The following is a 22,278-nucleotide window of genomic DNA, read 5'->3' as shown; positions in this document are numbered from 1 at the left end:
CAATTTGTATTTCGTACACTCCATTGACATGACATTTGTACAATCCATTGACCTGTTCTTGTAAAATATATTGAAATGTTTTTTGTACAATTTATTGACAGGTTATTGTACAATCCAATGACCTATCTTTTGTATAATCCATTGACATGACTTTTGTACAATGTATTGAAAAGTCATTTGTACAAAATCTATCGACCTTTTTTTCTTTCTATTGAAATATCTACTTCGTGCATTATAAGCAAAACAAATGTCATCTTTATACTGAAAACCGACACACACATCATAAACTGTTATGGTATATTGAAGCTGTAAATAACGGCTTCATGTTTAATTACAAAGGCAATTATTCATAGGTTATAAGTCGGGGAGCTGCATTCTTGTTTGAAAGCTACGGCTCCTTGTGCACTCATTGTATGCCACGCTTAACAAGTGATAAATCAACTTTAAAGAAACTTTAAGATTCAGATATATAGTCGTCGTAAAATAACTATAAACATAAAAACGTTAAAAATACAGAAAACTTAGAAAAATCATAAAAATAGTAAATTAAGTAAATAATATATATGATCTATATCATTTAATTACAGCGTGTTCGCGGGGTTAAGAAATATGAACAATGAATATTGGATGTAGATGAAACTTATTCTTTTAAATATCGCAAAGCTTCATACATGTGAATCAATTAATATCTTGCCTCTAGATTTATCTTGAAGATCATAATCTTCAAACTTATCATAGGAATACGTCAGGAGATATGAAGCGTCAGCAGTCGTGTAAGACATACACAATATTGCAGTTTTACATGTAAAACTAGACTCGCCGTACACGCCATTAAGCTGGGGTTGTCGCTTTGTAAGTCGTGGTATGATTGTTAAATGAGCTGTAGACAATGAGCAAACGGGTAAGTTTATACATATATCAGTAGCAAAAAAATGAATTGATGTAGCGTTAAATAAATCTTTTTCAGGTTATGATATATAAAACAGAGATATAGATGTTTATGAAATGGAGGACGATGACGAGGAAAAGAACGTGGATAAAAGAGACCATATCATCAGTAAGGATGAGCGATCTTCTCATAACATAACACCATCTGACCGTGGTTTTTGTTCGCAAAGGAATGAACCAACATCAGGTACCATAGCAACGTCTGACAGTGGTTATGGTTCACAACGTGATGAATCAACATCAGGTACCATAGTAATATATGACCGTCGCTATGGTTCACAAAGACATGAATCAACATCAGATACCATAGTAACATCTGATCGTCGCTATGGTTCACAACGAGATGATACAACTCCAGGTACCATAGCAGCATCTGACTGTGGTCAAACTGACCTCAACGATAAGTTAGTTACACAGGTTGGAGAAGGTAAGTTCCCATTCTCATAATGTCATAATTGTTTAAATATCTTGTGCATTTTCAATGCTGATAGCGTTGAAATATTTGTGAGAAACTATGATGTAATAATATGTACAGCGAATATATAAAAACAAAAGTCATTAAGTGGCTACTGAGGACTAAAGTGTCTCATAAAAATGAGCCTGTTGCACTTTATATTACTTTCCTCGGTTACTCACGGTCCTAACCCTCACGGAGACCGTGGGACGTTTGATACAGTGAACATCCTTTCGGCTCTAAACTAGCAACCAATGTGATACCACCCTTCATATCAAACTTCGGAACTCTTTGAGTGAAACATATTTTTGTGATCCCCGTCATGGAGGCTTCCACCAAAACTTGTAATATATGTGCTAATATTAGTCAATTAACTTAACGAAAAAATAGAAATCTTACTTGTTTGGGTTTTTCCATAAAAGTTTCGATGCTTTAGAAGAATTCAGTACCAGGTGTCGAAACATAAGAACATTTTTTTTAACAAATTACTTATTTCCTCAGGATGTTCAACGCAAGATGACAGTGAGATGATTCAGCATCATCAACAAACAGATATCCGGTCTACTTTGACAGGTGATGACCCAACACTTATTGGAAAACAATCTACAGTGATATACAACTTCAGTAAGTATTTCTAGTTTAATAAGCTTTTAATGTAAGCACAATTTTATAGAACTACTTTTTAAACGAACATTAATGATCGGTTATTGCAATCCAGAGCAAAAGGAAAATGTAACCATATTTCGTAACCACATTATCCATAACGCCACCTACTTCCTGTTTTAATGAAATATGGCTGCGGTCATGTCCTTCACTTCAAATTATTTACTTGTGTTTTAATTAGTAGTTTTACCAAAAGTGTTGAAATATATTCAGTAGATGTTTTCAACATGCGTACGATTTGAAAAATGTATAACGCTAGCGAAATGTGAAGAATGAATAAACTTGAACTTTGCGAATCAACTCCAGGTCAATATAATTATGTAAGTAAACAAAGATTGTGTAGGCGCATTCGTTACCGGATGTTTTGATATTTTCGCCTTTCCGTGTTCATTCCAAAATGGCTGTCGTAAGTCCGCGATTTTACTTAAATGTGTATAATATATTTACTAGAATGTTACATAATTATCAACAAAGTGTGTATGTCAGGAAGTGAGAAAAAAATCTATCAAAAACGGTATTCGAGATGATATCATGGGCGGATGCTGAGGAGCTACATAGGCTATGTGTTTGGGAGATAGTACTGTGTACAGCCTTACAATTAGGTGGTATCTGTGGTCAGGGTGACTGGTCATAGCAACAACGTTGCCACCAATTACCAATTACCACTATCCTTTGACAAAAACGACAAATAAATTAAACACAAATGATGATTTCTTGTTATATGCACGGGGTTGCTTTACTGTTGCAAGGAAGATAACTGCAACATTAAGGAAATCAAACGTTGAACCAATTTGATTGGCCGATTCTTGCATGACTTTGGCATGGGGTTTACAATCGAAGTGACAGATAATTACGGCAATATTCAGGTGATATCAACATTTATGGATACTTATTGTTGACAGTCTTTGTGTTTAAACGTAACAAATGAACAATTATATAGCATGTTTCTATTTTGGAAAAGACGAGAAAATACGAACATGTTAGCCTTCACCTCACGGCAATGTCGTCACTTTCCAACGATGTAAATATGCACGATTTGTTTACTACACAAAACTCTTCTAAAGCAATCAGACCATGGCTTTTGAAAAGGAACTGTTTTAAGTATTAAGAACAATCTAATCAACATATCATTATTATCCTTAGCCAACACGTACGTATGCGGTTTGGATATTTAACGAAACGGACTTGGAAATACCGAAACGCAGAGAAATGGGGCTTAAATTGGCATTATTTTCAGAGAATGGACCCACATATATGTTCTCCTTTGCCCATCTGCACGTATGAAAATATAAGGGGCTCATTTGTTTAATCATTCGCGATTCGCGGTCCTATATTGCTTTCAAAGTTGAATTACCGAAATGACCGATAATGGACCCTAAATCGATAATTTTACGAGAGAATGGATCCAATATAGTATTCTTTGTTGTCTATAGAAGTCATGTGTTAACTATGTTTGTTATATTTCAAATTTCGTATTTTAAAATAATTAGCAACATACCCGATTCACGACGCTATTTTCGATTGTGACGAACTACCGAAACGTAAAGGAGGGTTTTTAAGGGTCTTGAAGTGTTTTAATTAATCTATCAAAACCTCGTTATTTTGCATTCACATTGTCAACATTATGATCGCGTTAGGGGTGAGTAAAGAAAATAGCCGAAAACGGAAATCAGGATTAAGACTTGATTTGATATTAAGGTTTCTTGTTATTTATAACTTAATAACTCTTTATATATCATATTTGATTCTCTAAATAGTATTTAAACCAATTCACTTTAACAATTGTAAATTTTGAATTTTCAACAGGATTATAAATTCTCACTGCTCTATATTTCAGACATGGAGTATCCAATGAAATGATAAATTGAAGTCAAGGCAGTGAATTAATATTTTCCTATTATTAGTTTTTTAATAAATTGCGCAAAAATGGTCCGATGACTTTTTGTGCCATGCTGTCACATAATTTCTATTAAAATTCTGATATTGAATAAAAATGTAGACATATGCTAGCCTGTCAATATCCATAAAGCGAGTGTAGTCTACCGTAATCAATCATACGGCGGCGTATTAGGGCAAGTTAGTATTTTGTATATAAAACTTTACCTTGTATGTACAACTTACTATCTTGTATGTACAACTATCCTTTCTAGATTGCTTAACATTAGCAGGATGGAATGAAATTTTAATGGTATGCATATGTTGGCCCTGATTGACCCTTTGGGACTGATGTGCGGGGTCAAACAGTATCAAATTGGTAGAAATATTTCACCCCACTATTCCATTGTTGAACTGTGAGCTATGGACTTTCTGTATGATTTTATGACCAATATTAGAAAGTAACAATAATACGGACTGTGTCATCCCATTAGATTGACTTCTGTTATCTCTGTGATCCGGTTTGAAGTTGAAAACCAAGCTTGAAGTTGTCTTTTTATGTTAGCTGAATTATTAGGTGAATATACAGTCTCTATCTGGTTGTTATCCTTTGTCACATTGTTAACAATAATTATGCCATAAAATCTCATAAAGATTTATTAACATCAAATGATTCCTGAACGAAAAGACTCAAGTTTTTATTTTGAAGTACCATAATATAATGCTTGAGTAGTTACTGCAGTTACAATAGGATGCATACCTTCTTCAGGCCTATATTAGCAGCCGAAGTTTGGCTTTCAATAATTTTGTATACATGTTTCAGCATAATAAGTTGAAATAGGCCTAACTAACGATGAACTAGCCTAAATTTATTGTATATTAGAAAGTTGGCATCAATGATGTCACAGAGTCCTGGCTGTATTATAACAGATGACATCTTCCCGAAAAAAAGAAGACAAAATTTATTTTATCCACCAAGGATAGATAAGCTTACTTTCAATTTTATTTAGGATCTTACAGAAATCTGTATACAATCATGCATGTAAAAACGGCTCCGAACGTTTCACATTATTTGCAATGGATTTCTATACACAACAGTTAAAAATGGAATTATTCCCACAGGTGGGCGAAAACGTAAAAGTGATACCATGGAAACTTCGGAAGACCGTGACAATCCCTTCAGTAAACAACCTCATTATGAAAATAATATGTCAGTTGAAAGAGCGACATCAAATATCAAAGAGTCATTTGGGAGCGGAGCGTGCAATACTAGATATGGTCGGACAGAAGATACAAATGTTAAAAATGCCTATGACGATTCGGCAGTTTCAGAAGTCCGACAAGGTAAGAATTCACCAAGACTACACTCATGTTGCAGAGGTTGGACATCGTAAAAAATAACCTAGCTTGAACACTGTTATCACGATATTAGATCATTGTCTTAACTTCGATAGGTGATCGCCCAACTCTTGTTGGCAAACATTCTTCAGTTTTATACAATTTCAGTAAGTATTTCCAGTTGGATAGTCTTTCCATATGAGCATATTTCATTGAACTACGATTTTTTCTTTTACTCTTTTACCATCAAAACAATAAATAATGAAATTATTCCCAAGGGCAAAAACGTAAACGTGATGCCATCGAAACTTTGGATTGCCGTGACATCCCCTCCAGTAAACAACAGCAATATAAAACTAACACAACAGCTGGACGAACGACATCAAATACCATAGAGGCATTTGAGGGCGGACAAGGTAAGAATTTATCAAATCGAAGAAGGTAAGTATTCCCTAAGGTCATATATCATGTTTAAGAATTGGGATAAGGTACGAATTCACATAGACTGTTCTTAACACACGCTTGACGTTAGGACTACATAGCTATCTACGTGGTTAATCGTATAATAACACCGTATGGTGTCATCAATCAATATTGTGTCGTCATAGTAATGGTTATCATTTTGCTGTTTATCTGATTCTTTTTAGACACTAAGGATTTCAATGACGTGGAATAACAACTGTATCACAGTATATAAGTAGTATATTCTCAGTAACGTATGCTAGACTCACTTTTCATGATTCTTGACAAAGATGACAAGGAACTAAGACGAGCAACAAACAATAATTATGTTAAACTAGATTAGGATATCGTCATGATTGTTTTCCAGGAGCTCTAATTCCGCATCAAAATGAAGTCATTCAGGTACAGAATCGGTCGAAACTCTGTATAACTTCAAAAGGTGACGGTCCAATGCTGGTCGGAGACAAGTCTAAAGTCGTGTACAATATCAGTAAGTGGCTCTTCGAGACATCTCAATGTAGCATGTTTAGCAGCTTTCTGGTGCATGTTTGAGGGGAAACGTATGTTTTTTATTTAAATTTTATATTTTCTGTTTGCATTAAAACCTCGGCAGTTAAAATTTGCAGTTATGATAGGCAATATATATTTGCCCCAGCTGAATCTAATAAAAAAAAGTCCACCATGTTTGTTTTCTGCTGCATGTAAATCTCTCCGAGAATGCACTGCGATCAAGGTCAAGTGTATGCAAAGTATATCATAATGTTGCAGAGATATTTAAAAAATATTCAAATTTTTGACGTTATAATAGTCCATCATGTTTGGATTAAATATCATTCATTGTCTAAATAATAGCAATTTTTTACACTCTGTCGGAGGTGTAGCATCCCTAAAGTGTACCCTGAACGAAAAACGATAATCAAATACGTTATTCTTTGTAACCACCAAAGAAGAATGTCGCAAAACGCATCAAAATCGGTTGGCCGAGTGCCGAGATATCGCACATCGAAGTACGCGGTTTGCACCTGTCGGTCTACTGCTAATCAGCGTATCTGTCAGTCACGCTGATTTTGAACTCTTCAGTCTATGACGTCACAGGTTGAATGAAGTGACTGTTATGGTGGCCAGTAGCATAAAGGACAGTGTGAACAGTAGCAGCACAAACATGTTTGAATACGATCTGGACATGAGATTTGAGGTTATTGAATTTGGCGAATATTGCCGACAAGAAGTCGGAATCCAACAATATAAGTTTGAGTTTAAAAAAAACTGAAATCTGAAATCTGGTTAACACAGACTGGTTTAATAATCGGTCAATCACCAATAAATGTATATTAGTTATGTGTTTACCATTTCTTACTCATTACTAAAGAAAGGAACACAGCATCAGCATTTTTAAATGAAATAATGTGCCATTTCATTCGCAAATTGATATTCAAATAAACATACCAACAATACAACAACTCTGGATACTCTGGTTTGTGAGAAAAGACGAACACACGTACAGTAAATCCACGCGTTATATTCTATACAAAACCCGCTTCTTGTCATGAAGGACACTTAATTTAGAAAGTAAGATATTATAAACATCATGATCTACAATAGACTAAATATCTCTCCCGTATGAATACCAGTGTTGAAGTCTACAACAAACTTCTACATATACAGATTTTATCCCTTGTTTTACATGCCATGGTCTCAGGGATTAAGGACGATTAAATGTTTGAGAAAGATATAATTTATATACAATTGTACGATCGTTTTCAGTGAAATTATATAAACGTGATTCGCAACATTTATAATATAATTGATACTTTCCGTACAGGTATAAAGCATAGGTACTTATTTAAACCATCATTTTATCTCGATTTTTTATGAAAAAAAAAAATCATTTCATTGTGACTAATCATAATTAATACGAAAACTTATAAACACGCAATGATTTTCGTGTATGATTTCTTTTCAAATTTTAGGTATTTTTTTGCTATTATTTTTTTAATTGTGTCATTATTATGAAGTGATCCAGATCCTTGTGGTTTTGCTTTCCATTCGTGTCGCAAGTCATATCTTCACTTAAAAAAAGACTTTAACAGATGTATAAACATATGTTCGGAGAATTACGAATTCTCAAGTTTGAATGGGTTAGTATACCGCTAAACAATTACCAGGTGTGAAATTACGGTCCACAAGCTTGTCACACCTGTCACTGCACCCAGGTGTCTGTGATTTGTGGTGTTCTAATCGGCACGCGCCGATAATTTCTTGCAAGTTCACGCGTTTGGTTTCTGTGCATTCATAAAAGTTCCGAAGACATGTTTTTACAGGTTGTACATAAATTGAGCTTGAATTCTATTAAAAATTGCGTTTTTACTTTAGGGAATACATTTTCAAGTTGTTGAAATCAAACTCATTATTTTTGGAATTCAGTGAGTTTCGTTTTCCTTACAAACGAAAATATTCGTATCTCAAAGGTTTGTCTATAGAATAATTAACCAAAGTTACCTCATTCATATATATATATATACCCATGATGCTGAAATTTTACTTTATCTTTCATGGACACGTTTTATCAATTGCGGACAATTACCCAAAAATCACAACTAACGGTATCATTGCTGTTTTGGCTAATACAAAAATCAAAATGATTAGCATTTATTTCACATGTTGTATGAATTGCATTTTAAACTTATATTACTATAGAAGTATTATAACCGAAAGCAATACTTGTACATTTGTATAAAGGCTATATGATGTAAGTCGTTATAAACGGCCAGGTATTCAAATGTCATACATGTTACAACGACCCGTTAAAATTTAAAAAAAAAATCTAAATATACATGTTATTTACGACCTGTTATAATAGAAAATAAATAAGATGATACACGTTGTATTTGGCCCGTTATAATAGAAAATTAGTAAGATGTTACATGTTATATATGGCCCGTTTAAAAAGAAAATTATATGTCCCTGGTTTCGGTAGCACTTATTAGCTAATTCACAAATATAACAGAGTTTATTCAGCACTTTCAATTTTGTTTACTTATTCGCATTAACTACAGGCACGTGTTCACGTTTGTTTCTATATATTTCTATATATATGGCGGCTCCGATCGTGTTCAACCTGTGACGTCACAGGTCAGAGGTCACCAAAACGAGGTATTCGGCTTTGGGCTTTAGGTGTGTTTTCGAGAAAAATCGAAATTATTCGGTAATGGGTCGGCCGATTTTGATGCGGTTTTCTGCATTCTTGTTTATTAATCAATACCAATAACATATTTAAATAAAATTTGTCGTTCAGGGTACACTTTAAGTATTAGCCATTCACTGTGTCTAATAGCAAATTTATATTTGAAGATGTTATCATTGAATAACATCGAATTTTCCGTTTGAAATTGGACGTCAAACAGAAAACAGACATGTCTGCATTATAAAGTTATACTCCTGAGAGTCACTGACCTGCAATGTGATCAAGTACAACCTAAATATATGGACTCTCTGTGAAGCACAAAACGTACGTCTTTTTTGTGCTTTTAAACAAATTACGTCCTCATCAGACAGTCAAGCGGAACCTTTATAATAGTATCTACTGGACAATTAGGATCGGGTTTCGGATTTTTTAATAGAATAAAATATATTCAGTCTGCCTGTCACATGATTCAAGTATATTTCTGTCGCGAATATTTTCGGTTTTCAAGGTTTCAAAATAACAATGATACATAGTATCCAGTGCCCAGTTGTTTATGGAATGAGTAGTATTAATGCATATTTATTGATTTTGGAATATGGGCATCCGATTTTTCCTGTTTTTTAATACCAAGATAGATGTAAATATCATTTGAAAAACAAATAACTTTTAAAGCAGCTTCATTCCCAATCGACTAATGATTAAGGATATTGAACTGTAAAAGATGCTGAAGGTGAAGAAAACTTTTCTTATTTTGGATTAGAATAGGCTTCCTATAAGCAGAATAAAAAAATCGAAGACCCTACAATTCGAAACTTGACTAGCCTGCATCAGTGAAAGCAACAAATTGATACGTTATGTGGAAATATATAAAAGCATATGGGTATTCTTCGGTCTTCTAAATTCATATTTATTGGTTTTCGCTGTATCATATAGTTTTCTCATAGGAGATTCGGATTGGTATATATATGGAACTCATTCAAACAATATCACACCTGATTTCAGCTGAAAATTGCTCCGAGGCTATTGAAGACTTAAATCGAGAGATGCGTGAAGTAGTGCATCAAAGCGAATCTCAGTTGAGGAAGGCAATAGCGGAGGCTGAGGAGAGCATAGTTGAAAAAATATCACAGCAATTGGAAGGTGATTACCAAACTGGTGTTTTTATGGAATAGCTGAATCCTGAAGGCAAATAATAACAATGATATCATCATGATGAAGCAGTACCACGAATAATCATTAATTGTATTTTTGAGGAATTTCGTTTGATTATTTCAGAGAAAGAAGCCCATGAAATTTTCTTCAACTATATATACAACTATAACTTACATGTTCTGAAACTGTGTTTGTGAATTAATGCATTAAGTATTATCAAACGTTTATTGTTTCAGTTCCAGATCGTGGTAAATCTACTCATGCGTGTGACCAAGGAAAGAATTTCGACCATGATTACCAGGATTGGTTAAAAGAAAAAGAAAAAACGATGCAGGATTTATATGATGGATATGAACAGAGAATGAAACAACACGAGGAAATGATAATGTCATCTATCAAAAGTGAGTGAATGATACATCGGGGCTTTCTAATATGTGTACATTAATATGATTTTCAACTTTTTTTTTTTTTTTTTTTGTCAAAACGTTTTTCCGTTTTGTGCTTGAAACAGATCGGTAGTTATACCTTTTTATAACCACTACAATGAGTTCCGACTAAAATACTTTATATTTATTTCATTTTAGAAAGGGAAAATATTGATCAGACGGAGCAACGAAACATTATCAGTAAGTATCAATACATATGTTTCTGTATTTCGTCGGCTAAATTTGTCTTTCCTTTAAGCAATGGAATTTTCAAAACACATGAACGAAAACTAGCTTTATATTGTTTAACTAGCGTCTCTTAATCGTATAAGATTGTCCGGATGGTCTACCTAATGCGTTCTGGTCTGTTTAGTGTTAAGAAAATTACAGTGTGCCATAAAGTCATAACAGCAATAATTAATTGGCTGCAAAAGTTTTTAATACATAATCAATTTTAATAATACAGAATACTTCTGATTCGGCTAAATAAATCGATGATATGATAGACATACACTCACCTATTGAATTATTGAAGCGTCACACACTGAAGGATGACATTTTTTACTATAGGAAACTGCATCGTTGTATATAGGAGAAATACATCACTGTGTTTAGCTTTGTTTTTTGTCTTTGTTTTTTTGTATGTTGGTATTCGATGTTTAACGAATACTTGTTTTAAGTTCATATGCTATCATACAAAAAACTAAATCAAGATCAACAGGATATTCATTTATATTTTCAGGTCAAACAGAGAACTGGGTACAGGAACAACGAAGTACATTTCAGTTCGTAACGACGAAGGCCTTTGACTGTGCCAAAGAAAATATCAAAGAGAAAAGGTTTGTGGTTATAAGGGGAGATTCCGGGTCAGGAAAAACACGTTTAGCTACTGAACTTTTAGATTGGCTTCATTCTCCAGCGCAAAAACACACATTTAATTGCAAGAAACCCTTACGCCTCCCAAGCCTTCAGCGCTGGGATAAGGTAATTTCAGCTAATGCAAATCTTTCCATTTTATTGGATGACCTGTTAGGTTATAGTTCTAATGTATCACAAGATTTGACATGGTGGAAACAGCATGGCGAAATGCTCAATTCGATCGTAGTGGGGAAGGAATCAGCAAACCATTTGATCATTACATTAAGAAATGACATATATAACGAGTACAAACCGAAGTTCGATTGTCTCTCACTGTTTGATGATAGGCATGTCATTGATCTCAGCTCGCCTGAATATGTTTTACGGGATGAAAGGGAAACACTTCTCACGACATATACACAGACGATAGATAATTTCAAACCATTTTCAGAAATTGAGATCAATCAAATCACTGCCGTTTCTCCACCGATCGGATTTCCTGAATGTTGCCGTATATTCAGAAAAACGCCAGATTTGCATCCAGAAAGAGTGGAGTATTTTAGAAAACCATTACAAAGTATTAGATCAGTTATCACGGAAAAGTTTAACAGAGCGAAACAAACAGCACTAATATACATTTTGTTATCTCGAGAACCTGTCTCAACAAATTTGCTGGATTTTGAAAGAGAATGTTTCGACAAAGAAGGGATAACACGTGCGTTCAATGTTTCTTCTCATGTCTTTCCTGATTCAAAGCATATAACCACAGACATTGCAACACAACTACCGTGTCTACAGAAAGGCCTTGATGTTTTATGTGATTCATTTGTGCGAAAAGAGAAAGGTGTCTATAAATTCTTCCATGACTCGATACAAGACGTTATTGCTATCCTCTATGGGAAGAAAACGCCAAGAGGTTTCCTTAATAACTGCCCAAGTAGTTGTTTGCATTACGTAGCAACAACTGAATGCAAAGATATACTACATAAGGTAGTGATAGGGGTGGACAATTATGAAATCGCTTACCAACGTATAGTGCGAGAACTTGATTCAAAGCAGCACTCAAGTTACATTGCGGTATCTTCGATGTCATCATGGAATAATGAAGAATTTCTCACTGGATTTTTCTATTGGCTCAAATCAAAGAAATATTCCACAGAAGACTATTTTATTAGATTGAAAACAGGAGAACCATTAATGTATTCGGATAACAGATTTATTCATCTCATGGATATTGCAAAAAAGAGAGGAGACACTCCAAGTTGCTTTCTGATCTACGCTGCTAAAATGAATTCGATTAACCTGCTTTGCCATATCGCTAACAATTTAGATAAAGTAGACTTAATAAACCATATGAAATATGCATTAGACGTAGCACTCTCAGAAGGAAGCGTTCAGTGCTCGACCTATCTCCTTAACAAAAACATCGAGCCTGATGGTACGTCGTGCTTCTGTGCAGCACTTGGTGGAAACATTGAAATAATGAAGATATTAGATAAATCACTAAGAAAACTCAAAGACAGCGAAAAGTGGGACATTTTATGTGCGGCATGCGTTGTTGGAAAGCACGAGATGTGTGCCTATCTTTTAGAGATATTCCCGGACCTGTTGTCACATAGGGACAAAAACAACAATGACCATTTGTTACACATAATTGCGAAAACAGAGTCTATAGACTGTTTTCGAATAGTAGCTAACTTATTAATTCAGGAATGTCAGAGTAACGAGGAAATAAAACAGTCAATCAAAGCATTGACAAATCAAAACGGCTCCACTGTTTTACACCTGGCATTTCAATCAAAACAAAGAATTATGATAGTGTACCTGATGAAACAATATCCCTATCTGTTAACACAAAAAAATCCAAATAGTACTAATGATCTGGCTTCGACAGCAATGTCCTGTAAGCTAGGTATACTTACAGTGAAAGACATTGAACGCGTTATAAAGAGTATTTGTCAGAACGACATGATGGAATCGCTGATAGATGAAGATGGTGACTCAATTTTACATTGGATGTGCAGGTGTGGAAATGAAGAACTATGTGTAAAGCTATTAACCATATGTCCGCCGTATTTTCAGAAAAACCACAAAGGTCATAGCTGTCTCCATTACATGGTGTTGGCTGGCAAATTAGAATGTTTCAAATCAGCAGCTGCCTTTATGATTCAAGGTAAAAACAAAGAGGAAAGGGACAAATTCATGACAGATAACAGTTCAGGTTTCACATTTTTGCATTGTGCAAGTGCAAAAGGACACACACATATTTGCTTGTACTTAATCGGAGAATATCCTACATTGCTTCACAAAAAAAACCAAATCGGTGGTCAATGCCTTCATTTGGTTGCTAAATCCGGAAAGGTAGAGTGCTTTCAATCAATAGCTGATTTAGCTCTGAAAGATATGAATAAAACAGAAAAAGAAATATTCATGGAGAGCCTAATAGACAATAATGGTTGGACAGTTTTACATGAGGCATGTATCAAAGGAAACAAAGATATTTGCTTGTACTTAATCAGAGAATATCCTAGATTGCTTTATAAAAAAGGCCGACGTGAGGAGCATTGCCTTCATTTGGTTGCTGTATCCGGAAATGTAGAGTGTTTTCAATCAATAGGTGATATAGCACTAAAAGATATGAATGAAACAGAAAAAGGAAAATTCATGGAGAGTTTATTAGACAATGATGGTTCGACAGTTTTACATCAGGCATGCTGGACAGGAAACAAAGATATTTGCTTGTACTTAATCAGAGAATATCCTAGATTGCTTTCCAAAAAAAACCGATGTGAGCAGCATTGCCTTCATTTCGTCGCTGAATCCGGAAATGTAGAGTGTTTTCAATCAATAGCTGATTTAGCTCTGAAAGATATGAATAAAACAGAAAAAGAAATATTCATGGAGAGCCTAATAGACAATAATGGTTGGACAGTTTTACATAAGGCATGTATCAAAGGAAACAAAGATATTTGCTTGTACTTAATCAGAGAATATCCTAGATTGCTTTACAAAAAAGGCCGACGTGAGGAGCATTGCCTTCATTTGGTTGCTGTATCCGGAAATGTAGAGTGTTTTCAATCAATAGGTGATATAGCACTAAAAGATATGAATGAAACAGAAAAAGGAAAATTCATGGAGAGTTTATTAAGCAATGATGGTTTGACAGTTTTACATCTGGCATGTTTGAAAGGAAAAAAAGATATTTGCTTGTACTTAATCAGAGAATATCCTAGATTGCTTTACAAAAAAAACCGATGTGAGCATCATTGCCTTCATTTGGTCGCTGCATCCGGAAAGGTAGAGTGCTTTCAATCAATAGCTGATTTAGCTCTGAAAGATATGAATGAAACAGAAAAAGAAATATTCATGGAGAGCCTAATAGACAATAATGGTCGGACAGTTTTACATCAGGCATGTATCAAAGGAAACAAAGATATTTGCTTGTACTTAATCAGAGAATATCCTAGATTGCTTTCCAAAAAAAACCGATGTGAGCATCATTGCCTTCATTTGGTCGCTGCATCCGGAAAGGTAGAGTGCTTTCAATCAATAGCTGATTTAGCTCTGAAAGATATGAATGAAACAGAAAAAGAAATATTCATGGAGAGCCTAATAGACAATAATGGTTGGACAGTTTTACATCAGGCATGTATCAAAGGAAACAAAGATATTTGCTTGTACTTAATCAGAGAATATCCTAGATTGCTTTCCAAAAAAACCCGATGTGAGCATCATTGCCTTCATTTGGTCACTGAGTCTGGAAATATAGAGTGTTTTCAATCAATAGCTGATTTAGCTCTGAAAGATATGAATGAAACAGACAAAGAAATATTCATGGAGAGCCTAATAGACAATAATGGTTGGACAGTTTTACATAAGGCATGTATCAAAGGAAACAAAGATATTTGCTTGTACTTAATCAGAGAATATCCTAGATTGCTTTACAAAAAAGACCGATTCGATCGCCATTGCCTTCATTTGATTGCACGCTCCGGCAATGTAGAGTGTTTTCAATCAATAGCTGATTTAGCTCTGAAAGATATGAATGAAACAGACAAAGAAATATTCATGGAGAGTCTAATAGACAATAATGGTTCAACAGTTTTACATTATGCATGTTTGAAAGGAAACAAAGATATTTGCTTGTACTTAATCAGAGAATATCCTAGATTGCTTTCCAAAAAAAACCGATGTGAGCGTCATTGCCTTCATTTCGTCGCTGAATCCGGAAATGTAGAGTGTTTTCAATCAATAGGTGATATAGCACTAAAAGATATGAATGAAACAGAAAAAGGAAAATTCATGGAGAGTTTATTAGACAATGATGGTTTGACAGTTTTACATCTGGCATGTTTGAAAGGAAACAAAGATATTTGCTTGTACTTAATCAGAGAATATCCTAGATTGCTTTACAAAAAAGATCGATTCGATCACCATTGCCTTCATTTGATTGCACGCTCCGGCAATGTAGAGTGTTTTCAATCAATAGCTGATTTAGCTCTGAAAGATATGAATGAAACAGACAAAGAAATATTCATGGAGAGCCTAATAGACAATAATGGTTCAACAGTTTTACATGATGCATGTTTGAAAGGAAACAAAGATATTTGCTTGTACTTAATCAGAGAATATCCTAGATTGCTTTCCAAAAAAAACCGATGTGAGCGTCATTGCCTTCATTTCGTCGCTGAATCCGGAAATGTAGAGTGTTTTCAATCAAAAGGTGATATAGCACTAAAAGATATGAATGAAACAGAAAAAGGAAAATTCATGGAGAGTTTATTAGACAATGATGGTTTGACAGTTTTACATCTGGCATGTTTGAAAGGAAACAAAGATATTTGCTTGTACCTAATCAGAGAATATCCTAGATTGCTTTACAAAAAAGATCGATTCGATCACCATTGCCTTCATTTGATTGCACGCTCCGGCAATGTAGAGTGCTTTTCAATCAATAGCTTATTTAGCTCTGAAAGATATGAATGAAACAGAAAAAGAAATATTCATGGAGAGCCTAATAGACAATAATGGTTGGACAGTTTTACATAAGGCATGTATCAAAGGAAACAAAGATATTTGCTTGTACTTAATCAGAGAATATCCTAGATTGCTTTACAAAAAAGACCGATTCGATCGCCATTGCCTTCATTTGATTGCACGCTCCGGCAATGTAGAGTGTTTTCAATCAATAGGTGATATAGCACTAAAAGATATGAATGAAACAGAAAAAGAAATATACATGGAGAGTCTAACAGACAATTATGGTTGGACAGTTTTACATCATGCATGTTTGAAAGGAAACAAAGATATTTGCTTGTACCTAATCGGAGAATATCCTAGATTGCTTTACAAAAAAGACCAACATGAGCGGCATTGTCTTCATTTGGTCGCTCGATCCGGAAATGTAGAGTGTTTTCAATCAATAGCTGATTTAGCTCTAAAAGATATGAATGAAACAGACAGGCTGATAGACAAAAATGGAGAAACATTTTTACATTATGCCGGTAGAAGAGGGAAAACAGAGATGTGTCTGTATTTGATCAGTGAATTTCAATGGTTGTTATCTAAGCGAAGTCAATGTGGCAGTCACTGTCTCCATTATATTACACAATCTGGTCAGATAGAGTGTTTTAAATCTGTACTAGCTCTTATTCTGAAGGACAAGGATCAGAAAGAGAGAGATAGGTTCATTTTAGATTTAAAAGATAGCAGAGGAATGACTGTATTGGACAAAGCACGAGCAAATGGTCAAACTGAAATGTGTTCTTACTTGAAAGTTCAGTTTCATTTTCCGGAACATCATTTCAATCACGCGTAGCCTTGAATAAATGGGGACCGCGGTGGCCGAGTGGTTAAGGTGTCCCGATACTTTATCACTGGCCCTCCTCCTCTGAGTTACGAGTTTGAAACCTAAGTTGGGCAGTTGTCATGTACTGGCTATAGGCCGGTGTTTTTTTCGCCCGGTACCCTGGGTCCGGCTTTCCTCCACCTCGAAAATCTGGAACGTCTTTAAATGACCCTGGCTGTTAATAGGACGTTAAACAAAAACAGATCTTGAACAAATACGTTATCGTTTCCATACCGTCACATTTAGTTCTGATGAAATATTTGATGGATAAGATTTATTATAATCATATACTAAAATGCTGTGATTAAGCTTCATGAGTGATAGCAGCGATGACAATTACCATATCATATATATCTTTAGCTTGAAATGGAAAGCTGAGATCAATGACTCGATAGCATATTATATTGAAGTTGTATACAGAGACATACCAGATACCGTGTTCAGGAGCTGATAGTGTACTTTACATTGGCACGATACATATAACATGTATACAGAGACATACCACATACCGGTGTTCAGGTGTTGATAGTGTACATTACAGTGTGACGATACAGTAAACCTGTATAAAGAGACACACCCGATACATGTGGTTAGGAGTTGATAGTGTACATTACAATGGGACGATACAGTAAACCTGTATATAGAGACATACCACAAACCTGTGTTCAGGAGTTGATAGCGTACATTACAGTGGGACGATACAGTAAACATGTATACAGAGACACACCCGATACCTGTGTTCAGGAGTTGATAGCGTACATTACAGTGGGACGATAGAGTTAACCTGTATATAGAGACACGCCCGATACCTGTGTTCAGGAGTTGATAGTGTACATTACAATGGGACGATACAGTAAACCTGTATAAAGAAACACACCCGATACCTGTGTTCAGGAGTTGATAGTGTACATTACAGTGGGACGATACAGTAAACCTGTATATAGAGACACGCCCGATACCTGTGTTCAGGAGTTAATAGTGTACATTGCAGTGGGACGATACAGTAAACCTGTATATAGAGACATACCCGATACCTGTGTTCAGGAGTTGATAGTGTTAATAACAATGGGACGATACAGTAAACCTGTATATAGAGACACGCCCGATACCTGTGTTCAGGAGTTGATAGTGTACATTACAATGGGACGATACAGTTAACATGTATATAGAGACACGCCCGATACCTGTGTTCAGGAGTTGATAGCGTGAATTACTTTGGGATCGAGCAGCAAAACTGTATATAATTAGTATTGTATAACATTTTCCTGGTACACCATTTATTAGATATATTCTAGTCAGGTTTATTTTCTCATTTTTTGTTCTCCACATTGTATTTTCTTTATCTCGTCGTATCATGTCAGAAACGAGGTGTATTAATGTAAGTGTTTCTAATTAAACATGTATATATTTCCTATTTATTATTTTATTGTAGTAAATGATGAGATAAACTAATAACATCATGAAAATGTAGAACAGTAAAATGTTTCAAAGGTTTTTAATTTGTTAAAACCGATTTTATTATACAGATGTACAACTGGTTATATCGTAAGTCTGTTTAGTCTGTATAATGGAAATTCTGAATTGAAAAGAAACACTTCGTGTATGGAAGTAAATTAACTTAAAATATACACTCGTATTCTATACATTATAATTAATTAACTGTTACTGAGGGGAAATCGATTATTGAACAATTTCAAAATTTAAGTTCACAAAATATCTTAATCTTATTTATAGTCATACCCATGATGTTGATCAGTGATGTCAATATCATTATTTCATGATGTTATAGTTCTTGATATAATGGCACGTGTATATAATAAGCTTATAATAAGTGATATATTGATATAATTTGTTATAGTGAGACATGAGATATGAGACACGTATAGTGTTTATAAATGACATCAAAGCAACACAAGAATGTGTAAATGCAATTGAGTGGTGTTATTCAGCTCACAGGGCATTAAATAATTAATACAACAGTAATTGTCTATAGGAATTAGTGTGTTATAGAAATAAACCATTTGATTTGTTTTACTAACATTATTCAATAAGACAAAGAGTCAATTTCTAATTGTTTCTGTAAATAGCCATATTTTTATGCAAACATTTATGTGATACTATGACCCGCCAAGTTTATATGTTTGTGTGTATTCAACCAGACGAGAGAAGTGTCAATTACTCAGTGTGACAAAAAAAAACCTGCTAATTATTTTTGTAAATAGATCATGTTACTTATGCTTATAATTTTATGTAGGTAATACTCGCCATGTTTATATTTTTTGTATTCAACCACACGCGAGAAGGGTCAATTACCCAATGTGATAAAAATCCTGGTAATAGTTTCTGTAAAAAGATCATGATTCTTACGCAAATATTTATGTGAAATAATGACTCGCCAAGTTTTATATTTTTTTAATTCAACCACACGAGAAAATGTCAATTTCTTATTGTTTCTGTAAATAGTTTATGTTTCTAATGAAAATATTTATGTGTAGTTATGACTCGCCAAGTTTATATTTTTGTATTCAACCACACGTGAGAAGGGTCAATTACCCAATGTGACAAAAATCCTGGGAATTGTTTCTGTAAATAGATCATGGTCCTTATGCAAACATTTATGTGAAATAATGATTCGCCAAGTATTATATTTTTTTTGTATTCAACCACACGAGAAAAGAGTCAATTTCTTAATTGTTTCTGTAAATAGATTATGTTTCTTATGCATATATTCATGTGTAGTTTTGACTCGCCAAGTTTATATTGTTTTGCATTCAACCAAACGTGAGAAGAGTCGATTTCTAATCGTTTTTTTTAAAAGATCATGATTCTTACGCAAACATTTATGTGAAATAATGACTCGCCAAGTTATATATTTTTTGTATTCAACCATACGAAAAAAAGTCAATTTCTTATTGTTTCTGTAAATAGATTATGATTCTTATGCGTAGTTATGACTCGCCAAGTTTATATTTTTGTATTCAACCACACGTAAGAAGGGTCAATTACCCAATGTGACAAAAATCCTGGTGATTGTTTCTGTAAATAGATCATGTTTCTTATGCAAACATTTATGTGAAATTATAACTCGCCAAGTTATATTGTTTTTGTATCAACCACACGAGCAAAAAATCAATTTCTAATTGTTTATGTAAATAGATGATATTTCTTACGCATACATTCATATGTTGTTATGACTCGCCAAGTTTATAATTTTTGCATTCAACCACACGAGATAAGTGTCAATTTATAATTGTTTCTGTATATATATTTTATGTTTCTTATGCATATATATATATATGTGTGTTGTTATGACTCGCCAAGTTCATATTTTTGTATTCAACCACACATGAGAAGAGTCAATTACGCAAAGTGACAAAAATCCTGGTAATTGTATCTGTAAATAGATCATGTTTCTTATGTATATATTCATACGTTGTTAAGACTAGCCAAGTTTTATAGGTTTGCTTAATTCAACCAAACCAGAGAAGAGTCAATTACGCAAATTGGCAAAAATTCTGGTAATGGTTTCTGTAAATAGGTCATGTAACTTATGTATATAATTTTATGCAGCTAAGACTGGCCAAGTTTATATATTTTTGTATTCAACCACACGTGAGAAGAGACCATATTACCCAATGTGACAAAAGTCCTTGTAATTGTTTCTGTAAATAGATCGTGTTTCTTATGCAAATAATTATGTGAAATTATGACTCGCTAAGTTTGTATTTTTTTGTATTCATCCACACATGAGTAAATTCAATTTTTAATTGTTTCTGTAAGAAGATGATATCTCTTATGCATATAATATTTCATATTTTCATGACTCGCCAAGTTTATATTTTGTGTATTCAACCACAAGTGAGAAGAATCAATTACGCAATGTGGTAATTGTTTCAGTAAACAGATCATGTGTCTTATGTTTATATTGTGTTGTTATGACTCGCCAAGTTTATTGTTTCTGTAAATAGGTATTGTTTCTTATGCATATATATATATGTAGTTATGACTCGCCAAGTTTTTTGTGTTCAACCACACGTGAAATTATTGTTCTACCATTAAATACGGGTACAGAATGTATCCGTATTTAATGGTTCCGACTTTTGTTGTAAATACAGTTTTTATTTTTTGCATTCGACCAAACTCCAAGCAAGTGTAATTGATAAAAATAAAGTCTATGAACATGATGATTGCAATTATTATCGTATACATTAGACTCGCTAAATACATATGTAATAATTGCTTGTCGAAATAATGTAAATCAGACATCATGAACGTTATCTCCCCTGCGTGTTCCGTGAGATTGTGTAAATATTTACACTAATCAAAATTGAAATCATTTTTGATTAATGGTGTTTCTGTACGTAGTAATTGTATTGTTATCAATTGTGTTTTTTATTATTTGCAGAACATTGGTAATTTCTCTTTTTATTGTTGATTACGTATTCTGTTAATGTACCAAGAGAAATTCAGTTATATCAACGAAAACAACACTTGATTACTAACATCCGAAATTATTTCTGTTTCTGATACATATTACCTATATGTTGTCTATATATATAAGTATGACTCACAAAATTATGTTTGTCTATTTCATACACTGAGTGTTTCTTAAATAATTAATTTTGCCATTGTTTGTACGCAGAATGCGGCTTTCTGATTGGTTGATATTTTTTTTCATACCACTATGAAAAAAATACCGAGAAATGCGCGAAAAATGTGACGTCACAATACGACAATTGACGTTGCGTATTGATTTGAGGAAAATAATCCCATATAAAACCAGTAAAATTGTACATAAAACATGTTTTAAATTAGATACTTATCTTCAAAAATTAATTATAAGCGTTGATGTCTATTTTTTTAGGTTCATAGGGGTATGAAAACAAATTTGTTTGCAAACTTCTGTAAGAATCCGACAGTTTGCAAACAGAATTTTTTTCATACCCCAATGAAACAAATAAAAATGACGTCAATGCTTAAATAATGTTTGTTATATCATTTTTGTTGTGGTAATTGTTTGTAATGTTTAAACTTTGAGATGTCTGGCTTTATTTTTAAATACACTAAATCA

At 33.9% G+C, this 22,278-nt stretch overlaps 1 protein-coding gene across 1 annotated transcript in view; it reads left to right on the top strand.

Moving 5' to 3' along the window:
• Positions 1-1,005: 1,005 nt before the first annotated feature.
• The window catches only part of LOC117332902, a 27,863-nt gene continuing 6,590 nt past the window's right edge, over positions 1,006-22,278 (top strand). Inside the window, exons 1-9 of the mRNA XM_033891967.1 lie at positions 1,006-1,375; positions 1,904-2,026; positions 5,063-5,284; positions 5,557-5,694; positions 6,108-6,230; positions 9,927-10,064; positions 10,313-10,477; positions 10,661-10,702; positions 11,244-13,720. Of these exons, the coding sequence (XP_033747858.1) occupies positions 1,006-1,375; positions 1,904-2,026; positions 5,063-5,284; positions 5,557-5,694; positions 6,108-6,230; positions 9,927-10,064; positions 10,313-10,477; positions 10,661-10,702; positions 11,244-13,720 (3,798 nt within the window). The remainder of the gene's footprint in view (positions 1,376-1,903; positions 2,027-5,062; positions 5,285-5,556; positions 5,695-6,107; positions 6,231-9,926; positions 10,065-10,312; positions 10,478-10,660; positions 10,703-11,243; positions 13,721-22,278) is intronic.

Source organism: Pecten maximus, chromosome 8, assembly GCF_902652985.1.
Source record: "Pecten maximus chromosome 8, xPecMax1.1, whole genome shotgun sequence".
Classification (NCBI taxonomy): Eukaryota; Metazoa; Mollusca; class Bivalvia; order Pectinida; family Pectinidae; genus Pecten; species Pecten maximus.
The sequence above is the reverse complement of the archived record's forward strand: the minus strand, read 5'-3'. Positions and strand labels throughout refer to the sequence as shown.